Raw genomic sequence first — 23,937 nt, forward strand, 5'->3', positions numbered from 1 at the left:
TTGTTTTAAGCCATCAGATTTGTGGGAATTTGTAATGGCAATAACAGGAATCTTATACCTACCCCTTGAAATGTCATGGTGTGTATATATCCAGTCTGAAGTTCTTCAAACTGCCTGTCCCAGGCCTGTGAGCACCATCTTGCACTTGGGTCACTGGTTGGACTTGGCTTCCCTGGCCCTGAGCAAGGTTGGATGAACTGGCATCTTCAGTCTCTTGCTGAACATATCCGGGCGGCTGGAAGCCATGGAGAACCAGTATGGGGCCAGATTTCTCCTGAGTGGAATAAGTTAGGTGGTTTCAGCCCAGAGGTGCAAAATCTTGGCGGGATCGTCCCAGGAATCTCTCTGGATGCCTGGCAAGCCGCCTAGTTTGGGGCATTCTCTCAGCGATGTAAAGCTTGAGCCTCTGAATGGTTTCTGCTTCCATGGGCAGCTTGTGCCAGGAAAGTAGAGAGCTACCATCTCCGGCTGACTTACTTCCTTTTCTCTCCTGGTTACCCTTCGGGCTTAGTAAAGTGCCGGGGAGACCACAGACTTAAAGCGGCTCCTGGTCACTGGGTCCCCTCACCTCGTGGTGCAGATGAAGGGACTTGTGCAGGGTCGACCTAGTAGATTAGCCCAGACCATCTGTCTCTACTTGGGAAAGAGAAACACTGCCTGTTAATTTTTTCAAACGGAAGCCGGCCCTGGAAAAGAATCGCAGAGAAGTCGAACCAGCTGAGTCTTGGTACAGCAATGGTGGGAAAAGTTGGGGAACTGGGAGGAGAAAGGCCAGGAAGGGGGCAGCATTGAGCTGAGGAGGTCAGGGAGTGGGGTCCCCCGCGGTCCCATCTCTGCGCTCAGCATTTTCCGCCGGTATCAGGAGTTGGCCTGGGGGCCTCTCACTCGGAGGCCCGCCCAGGGCGACTCTCCCCGGGGCTCCCCTATTTGGCCGGCCGGCTTGGCTCTGGGCGGGGCCGGCGGAGCGGAGGAGGGGGTGGGAGTCCCGGAGGAAGATGCGCGGGGCCGGCTGCGAGGCCAGGCGCCCAAGGCAGAGGGGTGGGATCCAGAGTGGGCTGCGCCCTCCCGCACCCGGCGGAAAGCAGACGTTGTCAGCTGAATCACTCCCCTTTCAGGAGGAGGGAGGGAACAGAAAGGTAACGAGCCCCTTTCTGCTTAAAAAAAGCCAAGGGAGGGCGTGGGCAGCCCTGCAGTCTCTCCCTTCGCACTCCTGGACCATGCACCCCGGCATCTTCCTGCCCGGCCACAGGCGAGGACTTGATTTCTTGAGCTGAGAGCTAAAACTTGTTGACGTTTCTTCTCCCCAACAACTGAATCATGCCATGTGTCCAGAGGAGCTGGCTTGCAAAGCTCTTCGTTATGGCTCAGCTCCTGAACTTGGGGGTCCTTTGCTCTGAGCGACCACCGCAGCCGGGCCCGCTGCGCTTCCCGGACAGGAAGCAAGGTTAGTGGCTTTTCCAGATTTGCTCTAAAAACCGCAGTGGTAAGACGCCTGAAAAGTTGGTTGCTCCCCTTTCCCTTCCCCCACTTGGCTGAACTCCGAAAGGCCATTTGGCTGAGTTGCGAGGAAATTTGGGCTGGGAGTTGGGTAAAGCGGGGGCTTCTCGGAATTCAGTGCTTAAAGGGTTGATTCCTTACCTCTTCCTGAAAGGCAAGGATCCTGATCTTTTTACACTAAGGATGCTGCAGAGAAGGCTCTAGAGGTAGCTAGTAGCCACCCCCCAGCCCCCCTCCCCGCTTTGTCTCCTCTGAATGCTGCACTGTCTCCGCCCCTATTTTTCAGATTGTGAACGCATGAAATTTTTTTTTTAATTTGCAACCGGCCACTGGCAGTTATTGCCATGTTTCTAGTTAGTTTGAAACTGCTGGCAGAGGGGAGGGGAAATGTGATTCCGCCCCCTGCTGAGTGAGCTTGGCTGTGTTTGGGTTTCCTGGAAAGATTTAGGGCTGTGTTGTAAAAATAACAGTTCTTTTGGAGAAAATTCCCTTCTGAAGGGGCTCACCTTTCTCTGTTCTGCTGCTTCTCTTTCTGAATTTCATAAAACTTGTAATGCTGTAGAAAGCAGGGGAGGAGTTGGGATGGACAATTTGTTTTATTATTATTACTGTTATTATTATGTATCTGTTAAAACCCAACACCCTGAGCAGAATGATACTGTTGCCTTTGCTTTTTTATTGGACTTGCAAGGGTCAGACACTTCTGTTTGTTGGGGAATTCATTGGGCTTCTGGGAAAATACCGTCATGGCAGCAGACATGGCCCACGTGGCTAAGGCACTCATGTGCTATCCTCTTGACCACTGTCAACAGCCTCCTGGGGTTCAGGGACCATTGTTGCCATCTCTGCTTTACACCTGAAGAACCTAAAGCTTGGGGAGTTTGTGGGCTTAGTTATGGTGGAGTGAGGTTTTAAACCCAGGTAGCCTGAGTCCAGAGGCTGGCTTCTTACCATCCAACAGCATTGTCCTAGAGCGACAATCGGGACAACACATACACACACACACACCACGAGGTTAGCATCCATTAAATCCTGTGCCTGCTGACCACGCTCAAGTTTTGGGAAGCTTCCATAGCTTCCTGACCCCCTCTAATCCCCAAGACCACTTGGGTGGCAGGCATCTCCCGCCTGACCTTGTGGAGGATTTCTGCCTACTTTACAAAGTTCAGATACTGCTGGAGAGCTCAAATGCTGCTGACTTCCAGAGCCACTCAAAGCAGGTCCCTTTGCTTTCCTTGGAAGCCAGAGCCCACAAACACTAGGGTGAGATGTCAATCAGCCAGCACTCACTTGTGTAAACCGTCCAGATACGATCTCCCACCCCCAAGTTCGAAATAGCAGCGTTTGTTGTTCTTTGAAAAACAGCCCTTTTGTGAAAAGTCTCTCTTCTGCTGGCAGGCAGCACAAACAAAGCCTGCGAGCACTTCCCAGGGCATTTGGAGATGATTTGGTTCAAAGACACACATTCTCCTGGATTGGTTTTCAGCTCTGCTTGCTCCACATCTTTGTAAATGTATTCAGCTCAGTGTGGAGCAGACTCCACTGGGACTGGCTTTCTCTGGAAAGTGAGAGATGGTGACCTTTATGGCCGAGAGGAGTTGATAGTGGAAAATAGGTGTACGGTGCTCTGAGCTTATTAGCAATGCACAATTATTTAGGTTTTTTTTTAAATTTATTTTTTATTTTTATTTCTTGGTTGTGCCTGCGGCATATAGAAATTCCTGGCCAGGGATGGAGCCCACACTACAGTAGTAACCAGAGCCACAGCATGGACAACACTGGATCCTTAATCTGAGCCACCTAGCTGCTGAGCCACCGGGAAACCCCTGATATTTAGGTTTTAAAAATAATTTCCAAAAAATTAATAAATTCGGATTTTAATTAAAGATCTAAACATAAAACTTGAAACTATTAAACTTCTAGAAGAGAACATAGGCAGAACACTTTTTGATATAAGTCATGGAAGTACTTTTTTTTTTTGGCTTTTTAGGGCCACACATGGGGCATATGGAGGTTCCCAGGCTAGGGGTCTAACTAGAGCTGTAGCTGCCAGCCTATGCCACAGCCACAGCAACACCAAATCCGAGCCACGTCTGTGACCTATACCACAGCTCATGGCAATGACAGATCCGAAACCCACTGAGTGAGACCAGGGATCGAACCCGCAGCCTCATGGTTCCTAGTCAGATTTGTTTCTGCTGCACCACAATGGGAACTCCCAGAAGTACTTTTTTGGATCTGTCTCCTAAGGCAAAAGAAACAAAAGCAAAAGTAAACAAATGGGACCTGATTAAACTTAAGGGCTTTTGCACAGCAAAAGAAACCATTTACAAAATAAAAAGACAGTCTACTAAATGGCAGAAAATATTTGAAAATGATATAACTGGTAAGGGATTAAGATCCAAAATACATATATAAACAGCTCATACAACTCAATATCAAAAAAACAAAGAACTCAATCAAAAAATGGGCAGAAGACCTGAATAGACATTTTTACAAAGAAAATATAGAGCTGGCCCACAGGCACATGAAAAGATGCTTGACATCACTATTTTTCAGAGAAATGCAAATCAAAACCACAATAAGATATCACCCCACACTTGTCAGAGTGGCTATCATCAAAGACTCAATAAGTAATAAATGTTGATGAGGATGTGGAGAAAAAGGAACCCTCCTACACTATTGGTGGGAACGTAAATTGGTACAGCCACTAAGGAAATGGAGTTTCTTCAAAAAACCAAAAATAGAACTACCATAGGATTCAGGAATTCCACTCCTGGGAATATATTGGAAGAAAATGAAAACACTAATTCAAAAAAAAATGCACATACCTCAATATTCATAGCAGCACTATTTATAGCAGCCAAGGTATGGAAGCAACCTAAGTGTCCATCAATAGGTGAATGGATAAAGAAGATATGATATAGACATACAATGGAATACTACACAGCCATAAAAAGAATGAAATTCTGCCATTTGCAATAACGTGGATGGACCTAGAGTGTATTATGCCTAGTGAAATAAGCCAGACAAAGGCAAATACTCTATGTTATCACTTACACGTGGAATCTAAAAAATAAAACAAACAAATGAATATAACAAAAGAGATACAGACTCAACAAATATAGAGAATGAACAATGGTTATCAATGCGGAGAGTAGGTGGTAGGGATAGGATAAGGGTCAAGGGCTAAGAGATACAGACTATTATGTATAAAATAAATAAGCTACAAGGATATAGTGTACAGCAAGGGAAATATAGCTATCATTTTGTAATAACTGAAAAGAAATAAATACATAATATTGAACCAGAGAAAACATTTCAGATTTAAAAGACTTTTCATCAAAATGTTCTCAACTCACCAGTGGACTTACAAGGAAGCCTCATTTGGTGCAAAGGAGAAATTTCTGAGCAGATTTCCATGTGGAATTGAGAGAGAGAGGAGGGGAGAGAAGTGAGAGAACGAGGATGAGGGCAAGCTGGTTAGAGGACATTTTTTTAAAAAAAAATTTATTGAGGTATTGTTGATTTACAATGTGTTAATTTCTGCTGTACCACAAAGTGATTCACTTATATATGTATATAAACACACACACACATTCTTTCTCAAATTATTTTCCATTGTGGTTCATCACAGGGTATTGAATATAGTTCCCTGTGCTACACAGTAGGACCTTGTTGCTTATCCATTCTATGTATAATAGTTTGCATCTACTAGTCCCAAACTCTCCATCCATCTCTCCCCCATCTTCCTCCCTCATGGCCACCACAAGAGTGTTCTCTATGTCTGCGAGTCTGTTTCTGTTTTGTAGATAAGTTGATTTGTGTCACATCTTAGATTCTACATAGAAGTGATATCATGTGGTATTTTTCTTTTTCTGATTTACTTCACTCAGTATGAGAATCTCTAGGTCCATCCATGTTGCTGCAAATGGCATTATTTCGTTCTTTGTCTCCACATGACCTGCCTGCTGCCTCACAATTAACCAATCGCCCTAGAATTCCATTTCCACCCTGACAACATTTTTGAATTGTACCCAAATTCTGAACAATGAAACTTGCAGAATACTTCAGATACCATCTCTGCCATCCTTCTTATTTTTGCAGATCAGGAATGGGAGGCCTAGAGGGTCAGTTTATCAGTTGAGAAGCATTTATTGAATACCTACTATCAGCCACTCTACCAGCAGCATGGAAGGAGTTGCACAGGATCCTGGAGTCTGAGACAGATTCAGAACCTCCATGACTATTAAGATTTCCTCCAGGTCTGAGAGAGGGGCTGAGATGGGATTTTAGACCGAAGAACTTTTGAGTCAAAGTTTTGAATCAGGAGTTACCGTCATGGCACAGTGGTTAACAAATCCGACTAGGAACCATGAGGTTCCATGTTTGATCCCTGGCCTTGCTCAGTGGGTTAACAATCTGGCATTGCTGTGGCTCTGGCGTAGGCCGGTGGCTACAGCTCCGATTGGACCCCTAGCCTGGGAACCTCCATATGCCGTGGGAGCGGCCCTAGAAAAGGCAAAAAGACAAAAAAAAAAAAGTTCTGAATCAATATGATTTTTCACAACCTTTTGAGGTATGTCATTTTCTATATTAAAAATGCAGTTGAGGGAGTTCCCTTCATGGCTCAGTGATTAATGAACCCAACTAGGGTCCATGAGGATGTTGGTTCAATCCCTGGCCTTGCTCAGTGGGTTAAGGATTCCGCTTTGCTGTGGCTGTGGTGTAGGCTGGCAGCTGTAGCTCCAATTTGACCCCTAGCATGGGAACCGCCATATGCCTCAGGTGCAGCCCTAAAAAAAAAAAAAAAAAAAAGAAAAAGACAAAAAGTATACTATGGAAATACACTTCCTACTATTACAGGAATTTCATTGCCCTTGTAGGAAGGAGTCTTAGAGACTCAATTGCCTTCCAAAATAGATATAAATATAAAGAATAAGTATAGATTTAACCTACACTCTACAAAATCTGGGAGGTAAACAGTTTCTCACCTCTCTGCTTTCTTTCTAGGCAGAAGGTAAAAGGTCACTCCATGGTTTGTATTTTTTTGTTTGTTTGTTTGTTTGTTTTGTTTTGCTTTTTAGGGATGCACCATGGCATATGGAGGTTCCCAGGCCAGGGGTCCAATCGGAGCCATAGCTGCCGGCCTACACCACAACCAACCAGGGGTCCAATTTGAGCCTTGTCTGCGACCTACACCACAGCTCACGGCAACGCCAGATCCTTAACCCACTGAGCGAGGCCAGGGATGGAACCTGCAACCTCATGGTTCCTAGTTGGATTCGTTTCCGCTGTGCCAAGACAGGAACTCCATGGTTTGTATTTTCAACAGTGCTTATGACAACAAGCTTCCTTTAGAGTTTCTCATGAAGTATCATCTGAACTGGTGGCCTAGGGTTTCAAATCGAATTTTAAAGGCAAATCAAAGTAGTTGTGGCTTATGCTTTCCATCCACCAACCCTAGTGCACATTGTGCTGTGATTACGTGGTGTGTCTCAGCCCCACCCACAGCCTTGGTGACACCCCACCCTGACATCTGCCGCTCAGTGGTAGTGAGGACAGAGGTTAGCCAGATTGCCCCAGCATGGATCTCCACCGCTCTTTATTGTCTTTTTATGGAGCAGGGAACAAAGTCTAAGATGAGGGCCACATTAATAATATCCCAGGTAACTGTGAGGATTAGACAAGACAAAGTTGGTATACCCTTAATGCCGTGTTCAACCTTAGAAATGGTAAAACTTAGTGTTTTTTGTTGTTTTTTTTTTTTTTAATGGCCACATCTGCAGCATACAGAAGTTCCCAGGCTAGGGGTCAAATCAGAGCTGTAGCTGCCGGCCTGCACCACAGCCACAGCAACACTGGATCTGAGCTGCATCTGCGACCTATGCCCCAGCTTGCAGCAACACCAGGTCCTTAACCCACTAAACGAGGCCAGGGATTGAACCCAAGTCCTCATGGCCACTATGTTAAGTTCTTAACCCACTGATCCATGATGAGAACTCCACTTCCTGATTTCTTATTTTTCCAGCCCTGTCGTATCCCCTCTGAGGTCTGCTTTCTATTGGCCGGGATGATAGCTAGCTCATCTTCTAAACTGAGAGGAAGCCAAGGTCAGTGCAGGCTTCTTCTCATCCCTGCTTGGAGGTCACATGTATTTAAGGCTACAGAGGTCCCTAGTAGCCAAGTTTCTATCTTTAATAGCAATGATAAGTAGCCAGTGTTTAGACAGTGAGTGTTATCTGTCAAACACTGTTCTAAATCTGTTACACATGTTAATACACTGACTTCTCACAACCATTCTAGGAAGGGGATACTATTAGTATTGTGCCCATTGTATAGATGAGGCAAGTACAGTTGGGCCACCCATGTAAACCCCACTCTGTAAGTGGCCTCCTATTTCTATCTACACCTATTGGTGGATGTGGCTTAGCTGCCTTCTTTGCAGTAAAATCAACAGGTGAAACTGGCCTTATCTCCCATTACTCCTCCCTATAAAGAGGCAATTATTTTCTCCATTTATTACTGAGTGAATTGAATTCTCTTAGGTCAAGCAGTTCTCTTCTTGTCAGTCACCATCCCGAGGGGCAGTGCTATTACCTCTACTCTATTACAGCCTCTGCCAAGTGCAATGGCTTTTGTACACAAAGTACAGTGGCTGTGAATAGGATTTTGAAATAAGCACAAGATTTTTATCCAAGTAACATTGCATATTGGCTCTGTGAGCTCTCTCAGATTCGGTTTCTTTACGTATGAAATGTGTCACAGGGTTGTTGTGCGTATTAAAAGGGGATTTTTTGTTTTTTTTGGTCTTTTTAGGGCCGCACCTGTGACATATGCAAGTTCCCTAGCTAGGGGTCAAATCAGAGCTGCAGCTGCCGGCCTACGCCACAGTCACAGCAACTCGGAATCCAAGCTGCATCTGTGACCTATGCTGCAGCTTGTGGCAATGCTGGATCCTTAACCCACTGAGCAAGGCCAAGGACTGAACCCAAATCCTCATGGACACTAACTATGTCAGCTTCTTAACCTGATGAGCCACAACAGGAACTCCTAAATGAGAAGTATGATAGCAAGTGTTCATTAAATGGTTACTGCGATTATTATCATTATATCATTTTACAGTCATTTATGTTGGCTCGCTCAAAAAACGCCTCTGATTGAAGAAACCAACTGGGTCAAAAGCTGTACATGTGGAGTTCCTGTTGTGGCTCAGCAGTAACAAGCATGACTACTATCAATGAGGATGTGGGTTTGATCCCTGGCCTCAGGGGGTTGAGGATCCAGTGTTGCTCTGAGCTGTTGTGTAGGCTGCAGTTGCAGCTTGGATCTTGCATTGCTGTGGCTGTGGTGTAGGCTGGCGGCTACAGCTCCGATTAGACCCCTAGCCTGAGAACTTCCATATGCCATGGGTGTGGCCCTAAAAAGAGAGAGAGAAAAAAAAAAGCTGCATATGTATTTGCTCTTTTATATTTCATCCTTTTCTACTTTCTACTGTTTATAGTGTGGGCTTAGGCAAGTTAGTCTTTCCTTTTATGCTTTCATAAATTATATTTAATTCTTTGAGATGTATCTTCAGAGACAGGACTTTAAGGGTCAAAACAGCTTCTTCTGAGAGGACTCAGTATCTGGACAGGACCACACACAGGGGCTACCATTTCAAGATCATGGCTGTACTCAGTTGAGGAAGACTTTTTCTGCCCATAACTGCTCTTCACTGTTCCAACCCTGGAGGAGCCAGAGACATCACTGCAAGTTGTAGGAGAGAAGAGCAACATGAGGAAAATACAAGAGGAACTGATTACAGCCAGTCCTACCCAACCTGGGCCTTCCTCCCCTGAGGTCTGACCTTGGAAGGGCGGTAAAGCTCTGAGACTAACTGGGTCCAGATATTCCTTGCAGAGTGGACAGTACAGAGGCCCGAGTCCATTTGACTCCTAGTTCCTGGTATACTAGCATTATTAATTTGTGCAAAACACCTTTCTTGTCATATTTACTTAGGCATTTTTGGTCCCCATTCCTCACTCTGATTCCTCTGCATAGAAAACCATTTTTAATGGGTTCCATATGTTTTTCTTTTTTTGGTTGGTGTATGTTCTGGTGGACTTTGTATCATTGTTTTTGTGTGTATTTTCCATTAATGTAAATGACTCTGTATTAACTTGTTTGGTTTCTTGTTTTTCACTGAGCTTTGTTTTCAAGGTTGCCTTGTGTTGCTCTGTGCTCTGCTGCTCCTAAATGCTGCTGCAGCTAGAAGCAATGAGTCTGGACTCTTTACTCCTAAAAATTGAGACTATTTATTAGAACCTAAGGGTGAAAACTGTGCTCTGTCCCGTCTTGCTCTTTCTTTCTTTTATTGAAGTATAACTGATCCACTACACTCTGTTAGTTCCAGGTGCACAACATAGCAATTCAGTATTTTTATACAATTCGAAATGCTCACCATGTTAAGTCTAGTTACCATCTGTCACCATTCAAAGATATTACAATATCATTGCTTAGATTTCCTATGCTGTGCATTTTATCCCTGTGACACTTTTATTTGGTAACTGGAAGTTTGTACCTCTTAATCACCCTCACCTATTTCACTCATCTCCTTACCTCCTTCCCCTCGGACAACCACCTGTTTGTCCTCTGTATCTCTGAGTTTGTTCTGTTTTGTTCTTTTTGTTTATTTGTTTTCTTTTTCAGATTCCACATGTAAGTGAGATCATATGGTATTTTTCTTCCTCTGTCTGACTTTGTTCACTTAGTGTAATACCTTCTAGGTCTATCCGGGTTGTCACAAATGTCAAGAATTCATTCTTTTTATGGCCAAATAATATTCCATTGTATATGCATGCCACATCTTCCTTATCCGTTCATCTACTGATGAGTATTTAGGTTGCTTCATGTCTTGGCTGTTGTTGTATTTAATGCTACTCTGACCATAGGGATGCCTCTATCTTTTTGAATTAGAGCTTTTGTTTTCTTTGGAAAAATACCTAGAAGTGGAATTCCTGGATAATATGGTAGTTCTATTTTTAGATTTTGAGGAATCTCAACAGTTTTCCATAGGGTCTGTACCAACTTACATTCCCACCCACAGTGCATGAGGGTTTCCTTTTCTCCACATCCTCACCAATACTTGTTATTTCTTGTCTTTGATAGAGCCATTCTGACAGGTGTGAGGTGATATCTCATTGTGGTTTCAATTTGTGTTTCCCTGGTGGTTAGTGATGTTGAGCATCTTTTCACTTCTTTTCATCATCTTTTCACCAACATACTGTTGGCCACCTGTATGTCTTCTTTGGAAAGATTTCTGTTCAGGTCTTCTGTCCATTTTTTAATCCATTGTTTGTTTTTTTGATGTTGTCTTCCCATATTTCACCCAGGGCACAGATTAATGACAAATGTTGTTTCAAGGCAGTTGTCTGGGGGAAAAAAAACCTCTTTGATAATTTGCAATCTGTCAAGTCCAGTTCTTTTGATTAGCCAGCTACAGACACATTTGCCGCTACATCCACAAATATGAATTGGGCACCTGGAATGTGTAAGATTCAAGATTCTGGTCTCCAAATGGTTTGGGAATAAATAATACAATAAACAAAAGGCTTTGTAAAATTAGGCTGTACTGGAGGCTACAGAAAGTAAGGACATGAGGGTCCAGAGGAGGAAGAGGGTACTGCAGCCAGGGGCATTAGGAAGGATTTGAGTTGGGACTTTAAAACATAAACTGGAATAAATAGGATTTTGACAGCAAGTGCAGAAACCATTATAGTTGGGCAAGTAGTTTGAACAAAGTAGCACAAGTTATAAAGGGCAAAGGGCACAGCTGGGAGGTGGCAGATAGAATTTTTTTCCCTTTCTCTCTCTCTTCTTCATCCATTCTTTGTTTTCTTCTTTCCTTCCTTCCTTCCCTCCCTTCCTCCCACCCCATCAGCTCCCTTTTTTTGGCCTGAAGCAAAAGATGGGTTTATTTTACTATGTGGTTGATGGTTTGCTTTAAGCAGCCCGTAATCAGGAGCCTGATGACTTGACTACTCCCTACTAGTTAGATTCCCTGTTATTCTCAAATAGGACGGTGAGAACACAGTGGTGGGGGTTTAAATTTGAGAAAGTCGGAGTTCCTGGTGGGGCGCAGCAGAAACGAATCCCACTAGGAACCATGAGGTTGTGGGTTCAATTCCTGGCCTCGTTCAGTGGGTTAAGGATCTGGTGTTGCCCTGAGCTGTGATGTAGTTTGCAGACGTGGCTCAGATCCCACGTTGCTGTGGCTCTGGTGCAAGCCGGCAGCTGTAGCTCCGATTCAACCCCTAGCCTGGGAACCTCCATATGCTGTGACGGCGGCCCTAAAAAGCAAAACAAAACAAACAAACAAACAAAAAATAAATTTGAGAAAGTCAAAAGGTGTACGCTATCTTGTGTGCGGAGGGAAGGAAAAAGTGTGCCTGTCTTACATTTTTTAAGTTGAATGATAGTTGATTTAATATATTGTATTTGTTTCAAGAGTAAAGTGATTTGGTTTTACATATGCATATATTTAGGTATTTTTTGACTTTTTTTCCATTACAGTTGATTGCAAGATACCGAATATATAGGTACAGTAAGGTCTTGTTTTTTATTTATTTTATATATTGTAGAGTGCATCTGTTAATCCTATATTCCCAGCTTATCCTTCCTGCTCTTCAGCTTTGGTAATCAGAAGGTGGTTTTATATGTCCATGAGTATATTTCTGTTTTGTATATAAGTTCATTTGTACTGTTTTAGTTTCCACATATAAGTGGTATCATGTAATATTTGTCTTTCTCTTACTTCACTTAGTATGATCATTTCTAAGTCCATCCATGTTACTGCAAATGACATTGTTTTATTCTTGTTTACGGCCGAGTAATACTTTAATATATATGTATATATGTAACATATATATAAATATAACATCTCCTTTATCCATTCATCTGTCGATGGACACTTAAGTTGCTTCCACGTCTTGGCTATTGTAAATAGTGATGCTATGACCATTGGGGTGCATATATCTTTTTGGATATATCTGGAAAAGATGAGAGTTGTTCTATTTTTTAAAGAACCTCTATACTGTTCTCCATAGTGGCTACACCAATTTACATTCCCACCAACAGTATAGGAGGGTTCTCTTTTCTCTACACCTTCTCCAGATTTATTATTTGTAGACTTTTTGATGATGGCCATTCAGACTAGAGTGAAGTGGTACCTCATGGTAGTTTTGGTTTGCATTTTACTAATAGCAATGTCGAGCATCTTTTCATGTGCCTGTTGGCCTTCTGTATGTCTTTGGAGAAATATCTATTCCGTTTCCTGACCATTTTTTGTTTGCGATGTTTGTTTTATTGTTGAGTCGTATGACCTATTTCTATGTTTTGGAAATTAAGCCCTTGTCATTCATATTGTTTACAAATATTTTCTTCCAGGCTGTAGGTTGTCTTTTCATTTTGTAAAAGGTTTCTTTTGCTGTGCAAAACCTTATAATGCAATTAGGTCCAATTTGTTTATTTTTGTTTTCATTCCTATTGCCTTGGGAGACTGACCTAAGAAAAAATTGCTGCAATTTATATCAGAGGATGTTTTGCTTTGGTTCTCTTCTAGGAGTTTTATGGTGTCATGTTTTATATTTCCATCTTTGGGCCATTTTGAGTTTTATTTTTGTGTGTAGTGTGAAGGAGTGTCCTAACTTCATTGAGTTACTTGTGGCTGTCCAGCTTTCCCAACACCACTTACTGAAGAGACTGTCTTTTCCCCATTGTATATTCTTGCCTCCTTTATTGAAGGTTAATTGACCATAGGTGTGTGGGTTTACTTCTGAGCTCTCTGGTCTGTTCCATTGATCCATATGTCGTTTTTTTTTGCCAATATCACACAGTTTTGATTACTGTAGATTTCTGTTATTACTGTCTTGCATTTTTATGTTTATGTTTATTTATTTATTTAGGGCTGCACCCACAGCATATGGAAGTTCCCAGGCTAGGGGTAGAATCAGAGCTACAGCTGCTGGCCTACACACAACAGCTACAGCAATGCACGATCTGAGCCACGTCTGCGACCTACACCACACAGCCCATGGCAATGCTGGATCCTTAACCCACTAAGAGAGGCCAGGGCTCGAACCCACATGCTTATGGAAACTGGTTGGATTCGTTAACCTCTGAACCACAATGGGCACTCCCTGTCTTATGTTTTTAAAATGGAAATTTTTGTATTTTGACCCCATGCCTTTGATCCTAATATGTTCCCTTACCATTTTATTTTGTGTATTTTTAAAAGTGAAAAAGGAGAATTTCTCTGAGGATTAGGCGTTGTCACTGCTGTGGTACAGGTTTGATCTCCAGCCTGGGAACCTCTAATGCTGTGGTTAAAAAAAAAAAAAGAAAAAGAAAAAGGAATACCCAAGTTTTTTAAGCGCTTGTTGCTACATTACAGAACACTTATACTTTAATCATGCGAAGTTTGTCAGAGGGTACGTGGTAGGTTCACTGTGTTTTGCATTTTTCCTCCAACTTAACTGGAAATTCCAGAGGCACTTATGCTCCTTATAATAAACAGTGAAGCTCTGTGATGTGTCTTAATGAACTTTGCCCCGAGATATTCCTGTTCATCATACTGATCTTGCCCCTTTCCAACAATATTTCTCACGAATTAATTCTCATCTTAATTTGTCTCTGGTGAGACATCTGACATCCAGAGCTATGCCTTAGTGTCAGCTCAGATGGCCATATGTCATCTATGAGAGAGCCCCTGCTCAATCTGAGTTGTTCAGGGAATTTGGTATTGATGGCGTTTGCATGGTGGAAAGGATCTTTAAACTTCAAGTCAACAGGAGTTCCCGTCGTGGCTCAATGGTTAACAAATCCGACTAGGAACCATGAGGTTGAGGACTTATCCCTGGCCTTGCTCAGTGGGTTAAGGATCCGGCGTTGCCATGAGCTGTGGTGTAGTTTGCAGATGTGGCTCAGATCCCGTGTTGCTGTGGCTCTGGCGTAGGCCAGCAGCAGCAGCTCTGATTAGACCCATAGACTGGGAACCTCCATATGCCGTGGCAGCAGCCCTAGAAAAGGCAAAAAGAAAAAGAAAAAGAAAAACAAAAACGAAACTTCAAGTCAACAGTGGGATTTTGCAATCAACCAGCTACAATCTAGGTTCCAACCAGGAGTGTGTTTGTCTTGCTGCAGACTCAGCAGGCATCCCTTAGTCTTATTTCATGTTTTTTTTTTTTTTTTTTCCCCAGAGCATTTCATCAAGTCTCTGCCAGAGTACCACGTGGTGGCCCCTGTCCGAGTCGATGCAAGCGGGCATTTTCTATCCTATGCCTTGCACCATCCTGTCACCAGCAGCAGGAGGAAGAGAGATTTGGGTGGCTCAGAGGACCAGGTGTACTATAGAATCCCCCATGAGGAGAAGGACCTATTTTTTAACTTAACTGTCAATCAGGAGTTACTTTCCAAAAGCTACATCGTGGAGAGGCGATATGGGAACCTCTCCCATGTGAAGATGGTGGCTTCATCGGGCCCCCCCTGCCATCTCAGGGGCACAGTTCTGCAGCAGGGCACCAGAGTTGGGACTGCAGCCCTCAGTGCCTGCCATGGACTGGTGAGTCACTTTCTTCTCTGCCCTCAGTCCCTGACTGTTGTGGCCTGCACACCCGTTGCCAGCCGGTTCAAAGACACCTTCATCACACATGAATTGAGCTCTTGTGATGTGCCTGCTCTGAGTGTCCAACTGAGCTGGGGGGAAAAATATATAAAATTGAAAGTCAGTCAATCTGGGAGGTATTGAGAATAAGGGCACAGAAGGTCCAGAACAGGGAAACTTCAACCAGGAACATCAGGGGAAGGGGTGGGGGATTTGAGTGGGTCTTCGGCCTCCAAGGCAGCTCTGAGGGGCCTGATGACTGACGGGCTAGCCAGCCCCTTTTGAATTAAGGGAACTTGGATTTGGACTGAGTGAGAGGCTTACTAGTAATGGTGGTGATGGCAGCAGCTGCCGTGGTCTAAGAGTTAACCGTAGTTAGTTTATAATTAGACTTCATGTGGGACCTTGGGCTGTCAGGTGATCCCTTTGTGCCTCTCTTTTCTCCCCTGTAAAATGGAGAGCTTGATAGGACCCAACTCAGAAAGCAGAGTTTAGCAAATTGTGGCCCACTGGCCTGATCTGGACCACTTCTTACTTTTATAAATAAAGATTTATTGAAACACAGATGTGTTTACATTGTCTATGGCTGCTTTTGAACTACTTCAGCAGAACCGAATAGTCAGGATAAGGATCAGATGGGGCCGTGAGGCCACAAATAATTACTATCTGGCCTTTGCAGAAAAAGTTTGCTGACCCTTGTATGTAATAGAATATTGTGATAATTAAATGAATTCATGTATAAATATATATATAAATAATAGAAGAGTATTTAGTAAATACTAGACACGCAATGAATGTTGGCTGCTATTATCATTATTTATGTTTTCAATATGCCAGGCTACAGAATGTGTGACTTATTATGAGGTGTCTGTACATTGTCCCCTGCCACGTTGGTTATGTTTGAGTAGCTGATGAAGCTTAGAGATATTGACTATCTTGCATGTTGTTAATTTTGATCCCGAGTCTTTCAACTGTGACCAAGCTGATTTCTCAAAATTTAAACTTGTATTAAAGAAAAAAAGTGGTCCCATGGTTCCCCCTTGCTTCTAGCAGTGACAACAGTGACAGCCCCACCGGCAGCTGCATGGCAAACATGCTCAGGGATTACATGGAGGTTTTTGTCATGCTGGATTGGGAGATAGGCCCCAGCAGGACCTGAATGCGCTCTGGGAGTGACTTCAGGTGGAGAGTTCTGGAGTCCAGGGGGCAGTTATGGCAGAGCGTAGCATAGGGTACTGGCCTTGGCACCTGTGCCAGCACCGGTTTGCTGGGCAAACCCGCAATGGCGTTCACATTCCTACAGGAGGCACTCATTTTGAATTCTCCTGTCCTTACAGCCAGTGTGCTGCGATTTCTGCCCTCCATGATTTAAGATTCTGTTTATCCTATACCCATCTAGTTGGGCTTTGCTAGAATACTGTGGGAAAATTAATACAAAACATTGTACGTCAATTTAAAGGTACCAAGAAAGATCAATTTTCTGAAGGACCTCTAGGGCTGAATCATTTTGCACTATAAGTAGAAGGTCTTGCTTTGCCTTTTTTTTTTTTTTGGTAAATCTAGATTTTCATATGTAGCTATTTATCATTTTCCCCAAATGAATCATAAATGACACAAAATAAAAAACGATGCTCTATTCTTTCCTTCTTCCCCCTTGGGCCTCATAGCAATGCTCAGTTTCTCCTGGGGATATCACCTGGCTCCACGGACCCCATCCTCTGGGCTTGCTCCTGCTCTGGGTTCACACTACACTTTGCCTTTGCTATCCCTGCTCTCATTTCCATGAGACAACCCTGGAAGCATCAGTGTCACCTGATCCTCTACCACCAGGGTAACAGAAGAAAGAGCCCTTGTTCTAGAAGGACGGGCACATAGGAGTGAAGTGATCCACACGACAAACGTGCAGAGGCCACATGGTTCCAGAGAACACTGATGTGAGAAGCCACGTGGAGTCCTTAACCATTAACTGTTCATAAGGCATCATGCTCCTAACATCCCAGGAGGGGGAAACGCCATTGCTTTTCCATCACCTGCAACAGTGTGGTCTGTGACCTCCTAGAATCAGTGGCACCTGGAAGCTCATTAAAAAAGCCTATTCGTGGGCTCCACTCAGACCCAGGGCAACAGAATCTTTGGAGGTGGGCAGAAACCTATGTGAGTGTGCTTTAACAGCTTTGTTGAGATATAATTCACATACATACAATTCACCCACTTAAAGTGTACCATCCAATGGCTTTAAATATACTCACAGAGTTGTGCAGCCATCACCACAATCAATTTTAGAGCATTCTCCTTAGCCCCCAGAGAAAGCCCTTCACAGTCATGCTCCAGTCGTAACATCTCCCCTACTCCTTGGGGACCATGAGTCTACTTTTGGTCTCTGTTATCTGCTTATTTGAAACCTTTATTTTAATGAGCTCTTCAGGAGATTCTGATGTTCACTAAGGGCTAAGATGCCCTGGACTTAGGGCAGTCATTCTTTTTTTTCTTTTTAATTGAAGTACAGTTGATTTGCAGTGTTGTGTTAGTGACTCGTGTACAGCAAAGTGAGTCAGTTATACATAGGTATGTATGCTTTTTCAGATTCTTTTATTACAAGCTTATTATAAGATTTGGAATATAGTTCCTTGTGCTATATAGTAGGACCTTATTATTGATCTATTCTATATTTGGTAGTGTGTATCTGTTAATCTCATGCTCCCCAGTTATCCCTTTCCCCTACTTTCCTTTTTGATGACCATAACGTTGTTTTCTATATCTGTGAGTCTGTTTCTGTTGAAAATAAGCTTCATTTGTACTATTTTTAAGTTCCATATGTAAGTGATATCATGATATTCATCTTTGTCTGACTTGCATCCCTTAGAGTGATAATCTTTAGGTCCATCCATGTTGCTACCAATAATGTTATTTAATTCTCTTTTTATGGCTGAATATTTATGACCGAGTAATATTCGATCATATGTATACATGATATGTATATGGATATATAGCCATATCCTTGTTTATGTCATATGTGTGTGTGTAAATATACACACACACATCATATATATGTATATGGATGGATAGATAGCTAGACAGCTAGATAGATGTTTATTTATTTTGTATTTCTTAATTTTTTTTGTCTTTTTAGGGCCACACCTGTGGCATATGGAGGTTTCCAGGCTAGGGGTCTAATCAGAGCTGCTGCTGCTGCTGGCCTATGTCAGAGCCACAGCAACGCCAGATCCAAGCTTTGTGTGCGACCTACACCACAGGTCACGACAACGCTGGATCCTTGACCCACTGAGAGAGGCCAGGGATCGAACCCGCAACCTCATGGTTCCTAGTTGGATTCATTTCTGCTGCGTCATGACAGGAACTCCCAGATGTTTAGATTACTGTAAATAGTGCCATTATGAATATCGAGGTGCATGTATGTTTTCAAATTAGTGTTTTCTTCCATGTATGTAAGGCTGTCATTCTTAACCCTGACTAAACATTAGGATCAACTAAAGAGATTTTTTTTAAATTGAAGTATAGTTGATTTATTTTATTTCATTTTATTTTTATTATTATTTTTTGTCTTTTTAGGGCTGCACTCATGGCATGTGGAAGTTCCCAGGCTAGGGACTGAATTGGAGCTATAAGCTGCCAGCTGGCTTATGCCAGAGCCACAGCAACACCAGATGTGAGTTGCATCTGTGATCTACACCATAGCTCATAGCAATGCCAGATCCATAACCAACTGAGCAAGGCCAGGGATGGAACCCGTGTCCTCATGGATACTAGTAAGGATCGTTAACCACTGAGCCAGGATGGGAACTCCTAGTTGATTTAAAATACTGTGTTAGTTTCAGGTGTATAGCAAAGTGACTCAGTATATTTACACACATATGTACTTTATATGTATAAAATATGCACACACATGTGCATGTGTTTACACATACACATACATATATATTTTATTTTCCTTTATAGGTTATTACAAGATATTAAATATAGTTCCATGTGCCATGCAGTAAATAACTAAGGAGCTCTAAAAAACTCCCACCTCCAGATGCTCTGATTTAACTGGTCAGAGGGAGGGTGGAGCCCAGACATTAGTGTTTTTAAAAGCTCCCTGGGAGATTCTGACGTGCAGTAGATATTGCCAACCACTGGATTATTGTGAGTGACTGTTAATTAGCAGTATTAGCCAGTATTCCAATATTGTTCTAAAGTAGCTGCTCTCCCAGGTGATAGAGTGTTGAGAACCATTCCCCTCAATTGTTCCCCCCTTCCTTCTTGTTTTCTCTAAGGGACACTACATACTGTTTAGCATTATTCCCGGCTTGGGAACAGGCTACTGAGAGCTTTGCATTTCTTTATTTATTTCCTTTTCTTTTCTTTTTTTTTTTTTTTTGTCTTTTCTAGGGCCACTCCCATGGCATATGGAGATTCCTAGACTAGAGGTCGAATCGGAGCCGTAGCCACCGGCCTATGCCAGAGCCACAGCAACGCAGGATCTGAGCCGCATCTGTGACCTACACCACAGCTCATGGCAATGCCGGATCCTTAACCCACTGAGCAAGGCCAGGGATTGAACCCTCGACCTCATGGTTCCTGGTGGGATTCGTTTCTGCTGCACCGAGACAGGAACGCCAAGCTTTGCATTTCTAATGGCCCCAGGTTGCTGCAAGAACCACCATGTGGGCATTTTCAGATTCAGCTTTCAGATTCATACTAAGCTCAGGAGCACAAAGAAGCACATGTGAGCAAATAGACTTATGTGGTGGCCAAGATGATGGGAAATTTTTAGATCCAAATCATTGAACGATTTTTCCAGAAGAACCAATCCACTGGCATTATTTTGAAGCCTTTTACACATAATTGGACAATCATTGAGTGGCTATTAAAAAGGGCACTAAAAGTACAGCAGAAGGCGTTCCTGTTGTGGCTCAGCAGTTAATGAATCTGACTAACATCCACGAGGATGCGGGTTCAATCCCTGGCCTTGCTCAGTGGGTTAAGGATCTGGCATTGCTGTGAGCTGTGGTGTAGGTCGCAGACATGGCTTGGATCCCATGTAGCTGTGACTCTGGCTTAGACCAGCGGCTACAGCTCCGATTGGACCCCTAGTCTAGGAACCTCCATATGCCATGGGTGCAGCACTAAAAAGACAAAAAGGCAAAAAAAAAAAACCAGAAGAATTTACCACAACATTGTAAATTAACTATACTTCAATAAAACCTTAAAAAAATAAAATATTAATGGCCAGAAAAAAAAAAAACCCACTAAAAGTCAAAGGACTTTCTTTCTGTGAGCACACAGGTGGGTGGGCTTTAAGTGCATTTGCTCATGTGCAATAATTTGCAGTGTTCACCTGGAGTGGTTCTAGTTCAAAGGGAGTGGTTGGACTTGTGTTTGATTTCTTCTGACCCCCAGGTTATTTATCTTTCCTTTCACCCAGGGATGACCCCACACTCAAATTCACAGGATGGCGGGCTTAGGATATGTTGGCTCTAAGCCTCCCACCCCTCCTAGGGACAGAGGGAGCATTTGGGGAGGCTTTCTGAGGCAGGAAACCCTCTTATATGGCGCAAGACATCTGCTCCTCATTCCTATGGCTCAGGGATGGCATATTCTCGCTTCAGATGTGGTCCTCGGAATGCTGGAGGCTGTGTTCTCTTGGAGTTGTCCATGACTTGAGGTTCATTTCATCTCCCTTGGAAAAGACTCAGATGGTTGCAAACTGAAGACCCAAGAAACATCACCCATGACGAGATGTGGGATGACCTCCTTCCTACAGTCAGTGTCCTTGCAATGACTCTGGTGCCCGTCCTTTTGGAGGCTGTGTTCAGACCAAGTCAGCCCATGTCCCCAGCTCAGCAACTTTCCCTCCACCAGTTATTTCACGTCCACCATCTTCACCATCAACACTTTACCCCCCAACACTTTTATAACTCTGAAGTTATGGAATTGGTTTCTTTTGAACCATTCAGTTGATTTGCTTTATGTTCTTTGATGGAGAAACTGTATTCATTCATCAGTAAGACTCGGATTCATCCTCATTGGGAGTTGCTACCTGTGTTTTTGGATTTGCTGTTGCCAAGGGTGCCCCAGGATTTGTTGCAGGCTAGTTTGTTGGTGATATTTCAGTTTAGGTTTCTGGCCTGGGAGGACAGTGCAAAGTGTTAGCTTCTACACTTACATGTGATACAGGATTGGGGTGCTCTTCTTCATGGGGTTCCCCATTTCCACCAAGGGCGTGGGCTAGACACCCGCTATGTGGATGGTATGCTTGCATCAGTAAAGAAATAGTTTAAATTTTTGCTTACAGTTAGGCATTCAGCTCAGTCTTGATTAAAATGAATATGAGTCTTCACTCCATCCCAAACCTCAGCCTCAATTCTATCCCCTGCTGGGGAATTGAATCCAGTACTTAATCTGAGTAGTGGGGTTATTATTATTAAGCTTCAACTCCTAGTCAACTCTCTTTCCCTTTGGGCGTATTGAGATTTTTTTGTCTTATTTTGAGCTTAACTAGAGGATGGAATTTTGGAAAAGTGTTATTTTTGATTTTCTTTAAGTTAAACGTTTTGAGATAGTTGTAGAGTCACGTGCTGTTGTAAGAACCAATGCAAAGAGGTCCCATGTATCCTTTACCCACTTCCTGGCCAATGGTAACATCTTACGAAATGACTATGGAATATCACAGACAGGATTCTGATCTTGATATGGTCAAGATGCCCAGCGTTACCATCACAGCGGTGACAGCAATCACTCACGTTGTCCTTTTAGCCACATCCATTTCCTTTCTGCCTCCAGGAATGTGATTTAGAAAAAGACTGAAAAGATACCTGGGACCTTGGAAGTCCAATGAGTGGGTTGTGGGGGTCAGAGCCACCCCTTGCCATCCTTTGCTGCTCTTCTGTCCTCTGCAGTGTTTTTTTTTTTTGTCTTTTTTTTTTGCTATTTCTTTGGGCCACTCCCGCGGCATGGCATGTGGAGGTTCCCAGGCTAGGGGTCGAATCGGAGCTGTAGCCACTGGCCTACACCAGAGCCACAGCAACGCGGGATCCGAGCCACATCTCTAACCTACACCACAGCTCACAGCAACGCCAGATCGTTAACCCACTGAGCAAGGGCAGGGACCGAACCCGCAACCTCATGGTTCCTAGTAGGATTCGTTAACCACTGCGCCACAATGGGAATTCCCCCCTGCAGTGTTTTGTTCTCTTAGAGTCTGTGTCCTTGGCATGCAGAGCACTTACCAGGACAACTTCCTGTGTGGTTCTCAGGCTCTTTCAATCTCACCTTTCTGGTGTGCGTGCAAAGCAGGAATCTCTTGTTTCCGTGTCTTCATCTAAGCTGTTGCATTATGATGGCACCTCTATTGAGAGAGCAGTGTGCCTTATACCACATTATGCCCGTGAGTGCCGTTGATTTCTTGGCCCAGACGGAATGTCCTGCTGGTTCCTTGTCCATACATTTGCATCTGTTTCTGCCCTCTTGTTCTTGAACTCTGGCAGAAGCCTGGGGGGTTGTGGCTAAAGAATGAAACCCGCTGGCAGAGCTGTGTGGGAAAACTTTCTAATGTGGCTTCTTGCCTTGCGTCCTCATGTGGAACTTGGTGGCTCATTTGCAGAAAATGCTCACTCGAGGGGCCGGATGTCTGTGTGTCAGAGTTTGTTGTTCCTTGCCAAGGGGAGGGAAAGAAATCCTCTATGTATCCCCTCCCTCTGCCCCAAGACTGAGGAATTCTCTGCTACCCTTGACCTTTGGGGCTGTCTGGTAAGACCCATGCTTACCCAAACATGAGGCTTTGGAACAGGGCCCCGGGCTGGCTGGTGGGAGAGTCCTCTCTTTACCGTCAGCACTTTGCGCTATAGGCACGTAGGCCTGGGCATTTTCTTCCCCCGTCTCTCCTTTTTTGTCTTTCTGCTTACTTTTCAATTCATCAGGTTCATTTTGTGAGTTCCCAGCTTGATGGAGTGGGAGCGGGTAGAGAGGAAACTGAAGAATCAGTTGTTCAGAAAGCACTGATCTTGAAGCAGAGAACTTGCTTATGGTCCAGGGATGGTGCAGGAGAAGAAGGACTCTCAGCTGCTATGGAAAGTGAGAGACCAGATGTTCTGTTTATTATCAGGTTAGTGAGTTGCCCTACGGGTCCGCATATGTGCAGCAGAGACATGCTACTCCTCTCTTCTCTGGAGACTACACTTGAAGTCTTACTTTTTTTTTTTTTTGGCTACACCCAAGGCCAAGCATCAAACCTGTACCACAGCTGGAACCAGAGCCACAGCAGTGATGACACCAGAACCTTAACCTGTTGAGCCACCAGGAAACTCCCACTGTGAATCTCATTTCTGTTTTCATTACAGAGACTGAAGAAGAGGTGACCAACATTTCCCACTAGATGTTCACATGTTAATATTTCTCTCTCTCTCTTTTTTGATCCAGCATAGGTCCAGGGAGCTTAAATATTAGTTTTCAGAAAGATCTAATTCCTTTCAAAAATGTCTTCACTGACTAACAGATATTAATAAAGACTTTGAAAATTGAGAAAGCAGGAGGCTAGGGTTTTAGCTTTTGTAATTGAAAAAAATGTTTTACTTAACTGTTGGGATGTGGCTGATTTATTTCTTTTTGTTTTTAAAAATGCTATGGAACTATAGTTATTTGCAATGTTGTATTAATTTCTGCTGCATAGCCAAGTGATTCAGTTATACATATATATATATATCCATTCTTTTTCAGATTCTTTTCCATATAGGCTATCACAGAATATTTATTCTAAACTGGACAGTCCATGTCAGAGAGACACAGCCAGGTTGGTG

The 23,937-nt window shown here is 43.4% G+C and overlaps 1 protein-coding gene across 1 annotated transcript in view; it reads left to right on the forward strand.

Annotated features, from left to right (window-relative positions):
* Positions 1-839: 839 nt before the first annotated feature.
* Positions 840-23,937, forward strand: part of ADAMTS12 (ADAM metallopeptidase with thrombospondin type 1 motif 12) — a 371,922-nt gene continuing 348,824 nt past the window's right edge. Inside the window, exons 1-2 of the mRNA XM_047767431.1 lie at positions 840-1,444; positions 14,736-15,097. Coding sequence (XP_047623387.1) covers positions 1,318-1,444; positions 14,736-15,097 — 489 coding nt within the window. The 5' untranslated portion in view covers positions 840-1,317. The remainder of the gene's footprint in view (positions 1,445-14,735; positions 15,098-23,937) is intronic.

The sequence above is a fragment of the Phacochoerus africanus genome, chromosome 1 (genome assembly GCF_016906955.1).
Source record: "Phacochoerus africanus isolate WHEZ1 chromosome 1, ROS_Pafr_v1, whole genome shotgun sequence".
Classification (NCBI taxonomy): domain Eukaryota; kingdom Metazoa; phylum Chordata; class Mammalia; order Artiodactyla; family Suidae; genus Phacochoerus; species Phacochoerus africanus.